Source organism: Salvia splendens, chromosome 3 (assembly GCF_004379255.2).
Source record: "Salvia splendens isolate huo1 chromosome 3, SspV2, whole genome shotgun sequence".
Classification (NCBI taxonomy): domain Eukaryota; kingdom Viridiplantae; phylum Streptophyta; class Magnoliopsida; order Lamiales; family Lamiaceae; genus Salvia; species Salvia splendens.
This window is the reverse complement of record NC_056034.1, coordinates 6,704,898-6,718,047: the sequence shown is the minus strand read 5'-3', so window position 1 is coordinate 6,718,047 and position 13,150 is coordinate 6,704,898. Positions and strand designations below refer to the sequence as shown.

General features: G+C 38.5%; 1 protein-coding gene across 3 annotated transcripts; it reads right to left on the bottom strand.

The window, feature by feature from the left end:
• Positions 1–331: 331 nt before the first annotated feature.
• Positions 332–8,202, bottom strand: LOC121794620 (dentin sialophosphoprotein-like). 3 transcript variants are annotated; one of them, XM_042192869.1, is made up of 12 exons: positions 7,728–8,202; positions 7,241–7,318; positions 5,934–6,734; positions 5,259–5,344; positions 4,717–5,180; positions 4,046–4,546; positions 3,259–3,937; positions 2,920–3,150; positions 2,696–2,820; positions 1,823–2,175; positions 1,051–1,485; positions 332–960 (listed from the first exon to the last, which is right to left on the bottom strand). In XM_042192869.1, the coding sequence occupies exons 1-12, from the start codon at positions 7,794–7,796 to the stop codon at positions 493–495; spliced, it is 4,290 nt and encodes a 1,429-aa protein (XP_042048803.1). In that variant the 5' UTR covers positions 7,797–8,202; the 3' UTR covers positions 332–492. The 3 variants fall into 3 exon arrangements, with proteins under 3 accessions (XP_042048803.1, XP_042048804.1, XP_042048805.1); XM_042192870.1 differs by lacking the exon at positions 7,728–8,202 and adding an exon at positions 7,408–7,524; XM_042192871.1 differs by lacking the exon at positions 7,728–8,202 and adding an exon at positions 7,408–7,430 and having other exon boundaries at positions 7,226–7,318.
• Between the last annotated feature and the right edge of the window lie 4,948 nt (positions 8,203–13,150).

Here is a 13,150-nt window from a genome sequence, read left to right as displayed (position 1 = left end):
AGTAGTGGATAATGGCCTGGTCGAACGAAGGCTCATTGCCGATGACAACCCCTGCATGCGGGCTGCAAATTTAGAAAAAGAAATGGTGGCATCAAGTTTAGGGACGTGAAGATATTGTTTAAGTTTTGAGAACCACATTTGATGCAATTTCAAAATTTAGGTACCAACTCTAAAGTTAAATCTGATTGCGAAACAACTCTTAACATACCATCACTTGACAATTTTCATTAAATGAACCAAGTGCGGAGTTGAAGCATAAATTGTAAAGAACACTGAATAACTTTAGTTTAAGCCTTCATCACAATGCAAGAGTGGATAAAAAGCAATCTGCTGAGAGAAAAAAATTTCTTATCACAAAGAGTCATGAGGCTACTATACTCTACTTATATACAACCAGCCGTTTAGGACTGTTGGAAGTTGCAAACTGAAGAGAAGGAAAAATACCTAGCAAAATTATAGATTAATCAGCATTATGATTTTCCCCAACACTATCTAATTGTCTCTCAATTTTCCAAATAGAAACCTTGAAGAGGTATTCACATGTTTCCTCTGAGACATGAGCTGCTGCTCACTTTTGGCCTCCACCTCCTTCTCTGGGAAGGGAAAAGACAGAGAAAGGGAAAGGGATGCTGATACATCCTCCTCTGCCTTCTTCTTCCTTGCCTCTTCCAGAATACGTTCATCGTGTACTTTATGATCTATTTTACTAAGAAATAGCGGCTCAATGCCCAAACTCTGTGGTTTTCTTTCGGCCCCTAAAGCAAGCTCTAGATTCGGTGCTTTGTCACTCAGCCCATCATCATCCAGTAGATGTGTTTTCCAGGGATTGGGTGGCTGCGATTGCACAGGGAAGAAGAACTTTTCACCATGCCCATGTTCATAGTATTTAGGGATAGACCCAAGATCAGATTCACCATGTTGACTCTGCAGTGCATATGAGACCGTAGGAACATGATTTACCTATGACACAAAACCATCACCAATACAAGTCTAAGATAAAATTATATTGCCATGTATACATATAGCAAGTGTTCGTCAGTGTGTACTTACTTTTTCAAGTGTTCTGACAGTTTCATTGTGCATATTATCATTTCCGGGCGACACATAACCAGTTCCAGAAGAAAGATTATGATTCCCTGAAGATGACGGTCCAGGAAGCACCGGTTCTTTATGGCTAAACAGCCATTTGTCGGGCTCCACATTTAGGTCTGTAATGCACCTGTCATCCTCCATGGGCGGTTCTGCATCCCTTGATAGATCTATAGCATCCATTCTTAACTTCAACTCATCTAGATGACCTGTTTTCTCCAATATAACTCCTTCACATGTGCGGTCCTTAGGCGTGCTAGCCACTGATGCGCAGGAATCATGTAGTGAATATGGATTGTCAAGTGGAGTTTTAGTTTCCATTAGCGTTTGGTCCCTTCCAGCTTCAGGGCCCGTCACAGCAACAGGGGGGCAGCACCCTGAATTGATGGCATTTTCCTGTTTGAAATAATATAAATGCCAGCAGATAAAGCTTAATAAACATCAGCCAAGCAAAACAAACAAAGTCAAAACCTTTAACTACCATGAACAAACAAAGAGCAGAAAAAATAGGCTAATTTAGACTACAGCACTAACCAAGGAAAGACTCTGAAGCCGGAAAAACAAAACTTCGGAACTTAAAAAAGGGGAACAAGAGGAAGGAAATGTGTATGAAGGTGGGTGTGTGCATAATGCTATGGCAGACAACTATGAAGTCTGCCACAGTATGATCATTTAATAGTTTTCAATCTAGCCCATCTGCATGATATCAATTGTTCTAAAAAATGAACAGTACCTGATAAGAACCCCACCCTCCACATTGCTTTGGACCATCACCTTTTGCTGTAGATGACGAACTAGAATTTAGCCCATTTCCAAGCTGATCCAGAAGAGATATATCCATACCAACATCTCTTTTAACAACACTAGGTACACCCTGTAACTCTTCTGAAGCAGGCACATTAAGCCCTGGATGTCTATTTTGGCTTGCATTATCAGAAATAGGCGTGAGTGAGCATCTATTTTCAGGCAAAGACATTATTGGAGGAGGAATATCTCGAGGTGCAATTGTGGATTCAGGCATTTGCTGCGGGCTAGGTTCTTTCTTTCCTCTGAAAACACCCCACAGGAAGAATAACATATTCCACCCTGCATGTAAATGAAGAAAAATAAATTGTACCGTGGCTTGCAACATCACACTCACATAACAGTAGAAGCATGAGTCAGTGACTATTACATTCAATGTTCTATGGCATAAACATCTAACCAGGTTTCTAATATCACAACTTTATGTTAAATAACACTAAAGGACAACCCATAGCATTGGTGTAAGCCAGCATCATTGGAGTTCACATTGTCTGGTTGACACCTAACACAGGCACATCTGACCAATCCAGTCTTAAGAACTTCCAAGTCACACCATATTAGAAGTGCTCAATCATTACAGAGGTAACTCCCTGAATGAGAAATGTGATATCATAAAGATGTATCAATTATGACAAAACTTATGAGATCATTTCACCTTACATCAAAATCAATGTTTAATACAAGGGAAATCAAACACAGGCACAGGAAAAAGAAAGGTCATATTACAATGTATGAGCAGGTGTTTCACTTATACTGCAAAAGTGCAAATTGAGAAGAAAAAAGAGACAGTTTCTCCACTTACGTTGCAATTTAACAGGAAGCTGATTAGAAGGAAATATGAGGAGCTCAACACCGTTGATATTTCCTCTGAGAGCAAGGTCATTCTTCATCATATTATCCAGTAAAACTTTGTAAATTTTCTCATAACTGTACCATTAAAGAGCCAAACTTTTAAATATAAAAGGCAATACCAATCAAACTAATACGAGATTATTTGTGTGTGTAAGGAAAACAACAAGATATTACCTCTGAAGATCTTTAGCGAAAAAGAAAAGGGCTATGTTATCGTCTCCAACACCATTTTTCTGAAACTGGGCAGGCCAGGTGCTTGTGCGAGGAACTTCATAGAGTATAATTCTGTTATTAAATTTGTTTACAGCTTCAGCAACTTTAGGTGAAGCGCATGTAGATAGATGAGCTTGGATTCCATCCCACAAATCAAATGTTTGACCACTTCGGCAAATCTCAAAACTTCCCCTGCACATACAGAGCACACAGCTCTCAGGATGATGGAGAATATGAAACTACCAAAGCTTTTCTGGAGGTAAACAATCAAAATAAAATGAGTGAGAGATAAGTGCATACTGCCAAATATATTCATGCTCAGGGATTGCTAAGGATTTCAACAATAGAGGCATTACTGCTGGAACATTACTGAGTGCATCCCTCGAGGAAATGCCAACATGGACACCATCTCGAACTCCAGAAGAAGCACCCTCCCCACTAAGCAGCAAGGGCTGCTTTATGCAATTGGGAGTTTCCTCTTTAAGAGGGTCAGAAGTAAATTTCCGAGATATTGGAGGCCACTCAGCTAGCTCCGCGTCAGAAGATAGCTTTCTACTTTTGGCACTTGACATGTGGTCTATATGAGAAGCTACAGGAGCCAATATTTGAGCAGATGACTGATCAGATTGACCAGAAGCTCTATGCTTCCGGTAAACTCCTGGTTTCCTCAGAACAGCAGCTTCAATTGCAGCTTTCAGGTTGTCACTTTCATCTCTTGAGGACCTCATAGATGGTGGGCCCAAGCGGCTTCCAGAATATTCCCTAGGTCGGTCAGTAGAATTTGCTAAATCCTTAGACTGAACCAATCCATCAGATACACCTTCACTAGCACTAATAGACAACTTTTCAGAAACATCACGTAAGGCAGGATCCTGCTTCAAGCTAGCATGATTATATTTTTGTTCAGTATTATTAGCTCCATTGGCTGATGAAACCACAGGAATACTATGGCCATGTTTTGATGGTCTCTTAAATTCACCTGGTTATACAAATATAAAAAAATCATGAAGTAACTGTATAAGTGGTAGTTCAAAGGAGAAAAAGGCTATATCAGAAACCACCTGAGAAAGCTGAAATCCAACTCTACCTGTAGTACTGGGTAAATCTGCATTCCTTCGAGATGCAAGACTAAATGACCTCGATAATGCTGTTGATTTACCATCAGTTTGTACTGGCTTCACCTCCTGGTGATTGGTTGGGGAGGCAAGTGAAGATGATTCTGCCCTGAAGGATGGTCTTTTATCAATTCGTGATGTCGAACTCATGGAAGCACCCATCACTGAATTATTTGATGGATGTTCTGTTCTGAATGAGCGCTGCCTTTCAAATGCACTCCTTTCTTTTGTATTTTTAACGTCATGGATGTTAGATGATCTAGGAGATAACATCTTTATATTTGATTCAGAACGATTGGGATTTGTAGATCTAAATGACATAGATTTGCCTATAGATCTGACAACATCCTCTTTAAGACGAAAAGAACCATGTTCCTTAGCTGATTTCTGCCTCTGCATAACAACTTGATCTACGAGCTTGGTCTTTGGTTTTGAATTCAGAGAATGGAAAGAATTAGATTTTGAGAAATTACCTGCAAGAACGGAAAGAAATTGTCAATAATCTAGGACTAGGAACTGAGATGATTGCCAGTGGAAACCTCAAAGTCATGAAAGACTAACTTAACATGGTCATATTACACTTCCACTCAATGGCCAACATAGTAAGACAAAGAAGAAGGCTTGGCCAAATACGCATTATTACCTCGTAAATTGAGCCCTCGTGCATCTAAAGAAGGCTTGGCCAATTCTGTAACATCATTAGCTGGGATTGTGTCTAAAGTAGAACGATTTGGAGACCGTAGTCTACCCTTATCTAAGTTTTTTAAAGAACTCATGCGAGAAAGAACAGCTTGTTTGGAATTGGACGTCTTTGGCGACCTAACTGTCGACTCAAGGGCAGGCTTTTTTGCAATAGAAGAAACTTCAGAATCTTCGTCGTCTCGAAGCCTTTTAGAAGGATTTTTTGTTGAACTCTTTGTTCTGCGTCCCTCAACATCAGAGTTGTTTAAATTTTCACTTACTCGACCTGATGAATTATTTTTCTCATTTTCATACACACTTCCAATCTTTTCTTGCTTTCCTTTTCCTGCCAGCTCCAGTGTATTGCATTCTTCACAAAGCCATTCACCTTCAGGGAGTTTCTCCAGCATTTCCCGCATACAGTACCTGGAAAATAAGAATGATTTCAATGCACAAGTTTGCAAAATCACATGGTTAAAATCTCTCAAGAATTCAAATACTTACGTGTGTTCTGCTCCATCAGTGCACCGAGAGCATATAGCAAGCAAATCCTCCCTCCCGGCATCCCCACAGATATCACAGACTTTCACCTATTCATCAGAAAAAAATTAACAGACACATGTATGAAAAGAATTAATTACATGAGGAAATTGTATATGGTGCAATATCTTGCTTATAAACAACTAAAATCTTCAACATCCTTCATATATGCATATGCCAGTAGAAAAATCAGCAGCAGCATCTTGTCGACATTAAGTGATACTTAACTTTTTCAAAATAAAAGGAACAATAGCAATATTGGGACCAGATTTTAATCATCAAGTGCTTAGAATTATCTGAAGTCTATTTGGAAAATTAAGGTCTAGAAATGGTCATCAGAAAAATAACCATGTAACTGAACACAAGTGCTAGTCCACCCCACATATATTTAGTTTCATGATCTCCAGGCTTCATGAACTCAAAAAAACTCCGAAGAATTTATTAGTTTGCTAAATAATCAAAGGGGGTGACAGTCCATAATCAAAGGGGCTTGTACAAACTATAGGTTTATCAGAGAGATCCCAGAAATATGAACATTTTTGTTGTTCCATATATATGGGTAGAATTAAGACCATCAAAACATAATGATTGTCCACATTATCAAACTATATGAAACTGGACTGTATACCACTTTCTTACATCTTGTTCCACCATATCTGAGTCATCACTCTCATCAGCAGGATGAGGGTCAATCTCCATGTCATCATTCTTCTCTGTGGGGTTCAAATTCATTTTTGGAGGATCACCACAAACATCATCAGAAGCCACGCCATTAGGTGATGATGAATTTAAATGCTCAGTTGAACCCTTCAACAGCTCTACTTTAGTATCTGAAGGCCTATCATCCTTTACCTTTACTGGGTTTTCTTCATGTGGTAAGTTCTTACCATTGGAAGCTTCAGAGGTATTCCGAACCTTCTGTATGTCAGTAGCATCATCAGTGCTTTTTGTATGATAAACTCCTACTGTGCCTGAATTTTGTGAATATGTCCCAGTTTGTGAGCTACTAGGTGACATCTTCCTAAAAATTTCTCCACCGTTCTGCTTATTACACTTATTCCCACTATCTTCTGTATCAGATTTTCTATTCAACTGTTCGTCAGTTCCACTGACACATGACAAGCAATCATCATGACCTTCTGGAGATCTCCAGCCATCGGATGCATTGGAAGTCCTTGAAGAAGCCTTGCCTGCTGCATTTTCAGAAAAGGAATCAGCAGTTGAATCCATGCCTCCAACAGTGCTCAGTATGCTTAATTGCCCAGTTTCAGTATTCCCAGCACAGGTTTCTCCACCAGGATCATTGTTTGATTTCAGTACAGCCTTATTAATATGAAAGCAGGAAGAGCAAGGAGCAGAGCACAAGTTGCACGACCAAGGCTTCCCTAAATGGTCCTTTGAGCTTTTACTGGAGCAACGGCTGCTATTTTCAGATGTCACCTAAACAATTAACAAATCAATAAAATGAGTTAACTTAGAGCATGAATTAAGCCAGAACAATTGCGTGCTGGAAGCATCAGAGGAGAAAGTAGGATCAAAATGCAGTGCACAGCTGACATCTTGCACATTTATTGATTCAACTGCTAATGTGAAGTATATAGATGCACCATTGTCATCAACATAAAATGAAAAAAGAATTATGAAACATCTAAAGTATTTTATCAGCTCTGAGAGAGAGACACAGAAGATGTGTAACCGCACATGCCAAATTAGAAAAAACAAGTACTCTTCGAATAACATTCAAAGAGCTCTAATTTTCATCACAAATCTTCAAAAGTTTAATAAGATGAGCCATCTTAGACCATCACAGTAATAAAAAAATAAAAAAGATGAGCACTCTATGATAATTTAGGGCAACTATGAAGAGGAAGAGCAAGACAGAAGTGCAAAAGATGCAAATGCAACAGGACATGATGCAAAAAAGTGTTTACCGGATATTATCTCACCATATTGGTCAGTGAGTCACAATTTGCTTCATCACTTGGTCCTTGCATCCTAACGTTTCCTCTCAATACTGGGGTAATCTGACGAACACATAAAATACAATAATGAAAAACTTAAGGTCTAACCGCTAGCACAGAGAAAATAACACAACCAGAGCATATATATTTACATAATACACCAAAGACTCCGTCAGCACAACTACACTTAAGTGGCGTAACAGGTTCTATACACTTGTCAAATTATAACTATTCCAGGTAAGGCATGCATTCGTGTGTAGAGATAAATCCAGTGCCCAAAAATCTGCAAGTTCATCACATATCTCATTTAAATCAAACAATCGAATGAATCAAAACTGAAACTTGAGACAACCACAGCAACGAGCGTGCCAGAGATTTGCAAAATAAGTAATTAAAAAAAGGAAATCAAAATGTGAGGAATCAAGTGAACCCTAAAAGGTTAGGTTTCAAAAAGGACATCAAAAAAACATGCCTGCGGCTGAGATAGAGTGGGAGTGACATCGCATATGTCTTGGAGAGTCCGCTGCCTCTGATTTCTCATCGACGGGTTGCCGCCGGTCGATCAAGCATTAATTATCCAAGCAATTATCGAAATCGGGCAAAGCTCAAACGATAATAAACTAGGCCAAATTCAGGAAATGGAAAATGTTTGCCTCTCTCTCTGTGTTACTGTGTGATGATTAATTGATTAATAGCGGAAATTGGATTGGAATTAGAGAGCTTGGAGTGGATATATCGAAAATCATTCACTGGAATTCACATATATAATTAAAAGATCTGGAAAAAAATCCCCAATACAGAAACTTGTGGGATTTGCTGCAGCGAGAATGTTTGCCGGAAATCAGAAGGAAATATACGAGGAGAGTTTACTACTGAAGGCATGTATCGGCTTTTGATGGTTTTGGCAGTGTTGCCGAGTTTCAACAAGTTCTTCCCCAAAATATTTCTCTCTACAAGAAAATACAGATTACACAATCATATTTCCGTATATCTATAATAAATTAAAACTCTCGTATAATTTGTTATACATGTCGACCTATACATACATCCGTATATCGTACGTATATGTTGAGATGATAATTGTGGGCAGCTAATATTCTGGAAAATGATACGGATTGAATTAGAAGCAAAATTAATCATATTTCGTTTGGTAAATGGAATATATTCTTTCATGTATATTCCCAAGATTCTTTAATTTATCGCGTCTTAAAATGAACAATAAAATTAATAGGAGTTTATATTTTCTTGAAGGCTATGGGCAATAGCATTTAATTAAATTGTCCTTTTTTCTTTACTAGAATTCCATAGCCGTAAGAATGGGTAAAGGTTATCGTGACAACAGCAAGTTTGCGTGACTAACGCAGCCCATGGCCCTCTCACACGTGCAATTTGTGCGGCACGTGATCCATCAGCCCACCCTATCCTGCACTATTACGAATATACCCATTAAGCGCATTCACACTATTCATCAGCTAATTGGCTTTTAGAGCATCCAAACGCAGCCTTAGCTAATGTGCCGCACTGTCAGCACGACAGCGTGCCTTCACACCGTTGCGCTCCTGCTGTCGGCACAGACGTACTCTTAGCTAAAAGTTGTGCTCTTTCAGTAGGCGGTACGCATGGGACAGGCGGCGACGCCCAGTCGCGATCCGTTAAAATATATAATTTTTTTTAATCTGAAAAAAAAAACACTTCCCAAAAATAGAGCCGTTTATGACCTTTTTTTTAAAAAAAAAATTTATCTCCAAATCTATAAATACTCTCATTCATCACCCATTTTTTACATCAAACAATCTCTCACTCATACTTCTCTCATATTTCTTCATACAATTCACCAAATGGATCTGAACGATCTAGACCGATTGATTGATGAAGCGGGGCAAGAAGGACAAGCATACTATCAACAATATTATGCCGCTTCTTCGCAACTGAAAAAAACTCGCAGCTATTCGCTCGTGATCAGCAGGGAGCCAACGAAAGGCTCGTGAACGGCTATTTTTGCGACAAACCACGATTCCCGAAGGATTTTTTCATTTTCACATGTCAAAATACTTGTTTATGCGTATTTCTAACACATTGCCTGCCCATGATCTATACATCCAAACACAGCGAGACGCAACCGGTCGGGTAAGTCTCTCTCCTTTGTAAAAGTGTACTTGCGCCATCCGACAGTTTGCTACCGGGCAATCGTTAGATATTTTCGACGAGTATTTGCATGTGGGGAAATCGAGTGGAATCGACTGCGTAAAAAATGTTTAAGCCGACATTCGCGCTACTTTCGGTGATGAATCCTTCGGGCACTCAACACTGAAGATTGTCGGCAGCTGCTTCATCTTCACGAAGCATACCGCTGATTTCCCCGCATGCTTGGCAGCATTGACTGCATGCATTGAAAGTACAAAAATTGTCCGGTAGGTTGTAGGGGGGCACACGTAAGCGGCCACAAAGGAGACAGCCCGACACTCATCCTAAAGGCAGTCGCCGACTTCCATCTACGGATTTGACATGCATATTTTGGTGCGGCCGGATCCAACAACGACTTGAACGTGCTATACTCTTCCCCCATCTTCAAATATGTTTTAGATGGTGTAGCACTGGAGATCGATTTCACGGCCAACGACCGTCAATGCCACATGATGTACTATCTCGCTGATGGTATCTACCGAAGGTGGCCGACGTTCATGAAGTCATTCAACATGCCACAAGAGCCGAATGAATTCTTTTTGCGTAACGTCAAGAGACTGCTCGGAAAGACGTCGAAAGAGCGCTCGGGATTCTTCAAGCTCGATTCAACATTATGAAGGCCCCGACTTGGATGTGGTACAAAAACAATATTGCCGACATAATTTACACGTATATTATCTTGCACAACATGATAATAAACGACGAAGGACCGGATGCAGCAAACATTTCCTATAAGGATGCTACCGGAAGCTCAACCGCAACCTCCCCCCACAGAGGTGGGCATATAATGATGCGAGATAGGATAGACAAAAGAATAACAATGCGCGACACCAAAGCCCACATCTAACTACAATAAGATCTAGTCGAACACCTTTGGGTGAAATTCAACCACGGGTAGTGGTTTTTTTATTTTAGGATTTTAATTATGCAATTTAAAATTTTTAGAATTTTAATTATGCACTTTTTTTAGGGATTTGTAATTGTGTTTCGGGTTTATTAATGTATTTTATTATTATGGAAGTATTTTTAGTAATTGAAGTATTTAAATTGAATAATGGAATAGTGTGACCCATGAAGCATGCTTTAGCTAAAAGCATGATTAGGGGTATTGTACCTTAGCTAAGAGCATGAAATAAAAAATAAATAAAATTGGACCGGTCCCACAACAGTGCTCTTAGCTAAGAGCACGATTGGGGATGCTCTTATCAAATTATCACTCTCTAGCTTATTATTTTTAAATCAAAACTCCAATTTAAATTCATAATTCTTGCATGCTTACCCATTACAGTTGCACAAAATCAACTTGATTGAAGATAAAGTCATTATAGATGTTGTACGAAATCAACTTATGTGAATATAAAGCGAAAAACAAATTGTTAACTAGATTTCTAGTGACGGGGTGATGAAATCGATGCCTCAATTGCAGTTCTCCACAAGAAAATAGCCGACTTACTGATGAGGCGCGTTTCATGCACGTGTTCTATGGTAAACCTACATCAAATTCTGTAACTAATGTCCAATTTTGAGCCAGGTGTACGTGAAAATCCGCCATATTTAGTGAACGAATAGATCAGTTGGGCGGATGAACGAATCAAGGAAAGAAGCCAAGAAACTGCAGCATTGAGTTGATCAAATCAAGAATTGAGTGGAGCTAGCAGAAGTCCTCTGCATGGGAGATAGAGCTTAAGACTCCACCACAAAATGAGAAGGGCAGGAATGACATTTCGGAGAGAATGGTACCCTAGGGATTAGATTTAGAGACCTACACCTCACTATATAAAGAAAGCCCAACACAAGAAGAAGGAGCTCTCGGTCAGGGGGGTGTCACATGCATTCTTAAAATATCTTTAGGAATTCAGTTCTCTTCTAGGGCTAAAGTCGGAGTTCATTTCACTTCATCTTCCTGATTTCCGTCACACACACACTTGGTCCTGTTTTAGTTTAGTTTAGTTGGCGTTTGGTGTTGGTTTTATTGTGTTTATAGCTTTCGGTTCTGTCATTCCGCTTCGAGAGGAGCGATGAAACAATTTCCAGCTTTCGTAGTTTGTTTTCAGTTTACTTTTGATGTTATCGACTTTGGATGTTTTTGATTTAGTAGATTTGGCATTATGTTTTCGTTTCCAGCTGATGTGTTTTGTTTCATGCATACTATTTCTGGCATGTTCTGATTTCCTTTTTATGTTGCAAGCCTTTGCTCAAAATGTCTTATTATGCTTTGATTTGTTTGGATCTGAGTTTTCTGTATAAGTTTCTGTCTTGTTGTGAAGGAAATCATGAGTAATCTGTGTATGATGTTTAGATCTAGTAGTTTATGTTTCATTTATGCATGATATTGGGTTAGTTTCTTGTTTACGTAATCGTAGCTTAGATCTTAGGAGTAGATTAAATTTATGAGTTGTTATGATGTTTCGTCTTCCATAGCTTTTCAGATCTGTTCTTTGCTATGTTTTCCATGTTGATTTGGTAAAGAAGATGAAGTTATTAAAAGTTTTTACTTTATCGTACACTTTGCAGGGGACTGACAGTCCCCCGTTTATGCTGTTTGTCCATTATTGGAGAGTTTAGCTGAGTTGATCAAGTAGTTTTAGTTTCTTCTAATGAGTTGGTAAGTTTAATTAGTTTAGTCTCTCAAGTCCAGTAGTTAACTTAACCCACCACCTAGAAAGCGTGGCCGCAACCATTCCCATTATATGTCCAACAACAAATGTCAAACGCATCATCTCTGTGGGATCGATCTTTACTTCCCTATACTAGTTAATAGTATTGTGGGTTAAGGTTTTGAGAACACATTTTTTTAGATCTTCGGTTCATCTCACTCAAGTCGAATCTAAGTCAAGTTGATCAGCCTGAGTTTCCAGTGGATCCATTCACCGGCATTTTGCAGGTAAAAGGCAAGCATAGACCAGCTGGATCAGTTTGATGATTTAACTTGAGCAAGCCGCAACGATAAATGAAAATGATGAAAGTGAAGACTAGAAAGATGTCCGTGAGTTCTCAAATGGCGCCGTTGTCAGGGATGACGGCGTGTATCCTACATTTGTTGATCTTTAAATTTTATGCCAGAATTTACTTCATAATGTGTTATGCCAGAATTTTATGTTTCAGTTGAAGTAAATTTGGTAAGTAATGAATGCGAAAAATTACTTCATAACATACGTTCATTTAGTTCATTATTTAGTGAATATAGTTCATTATTTACTCCGGCAAGTTTTTATTGAATAAAAAATATTTAAAATTTTTTTAAAAAAATTATAAAATTTTTTAGAAAATAAAAATAATAAAAAAATAATAAAAAATATTGAATAAAATATTAAATTAATTGTAAATTAATCCTAACCACAAGATTAAGAAAATGGATGGCACTAATTTGGTCTCTAGTTCGGTCTTTAAGACCGGATTTGTGAATAATGGGACTCGATATATATAATTTACTTATACTTGTACTAGTATTTATTTTATATATATATATATAATAAATACTAGTACAAGTATATGTAAATTACCTGAAAGCCTTTGAATTTGATGAGTTCCTTGACCCTTTATACAATGAAAACATCGTCATCGTTGTCCACATACCCGATGTCTCCGGTGTGGAGCCACCCGTCCACGTCTATTTTCAAGTACCCTATTTCACATATTTATGAATCAACTAATTGTTGCATGAAATAAATATATATTAGTATAGTTGCAAATTACTAATTAAGAAGTAAG

Excerpts from the sequence above, each read along its gene's own strand:
- LOC121794620 (XM_042192869.1), bottom strand. The coding sequence starts at position 7,796 with ATGAGAAATCAGAGGCAGCGGACTCTCCAAGACATATGCGATGTCACT. Across the intron at positions 4,547-4,716 it reads ACGAGGGCTCAATTTACGAG|GTAATTTCTCAAAATCTAAT; the intron begins GTAATAATGCGT and ends CCGTTCTTGCAG. Across the intron at positions 961-1,050 it reads CTGTCAGAACACTTGAAAAA|GTAAATCATGTTCCTACGGT; the intron begins GTAAGTACACAC and ends TTTGTGTCATAG.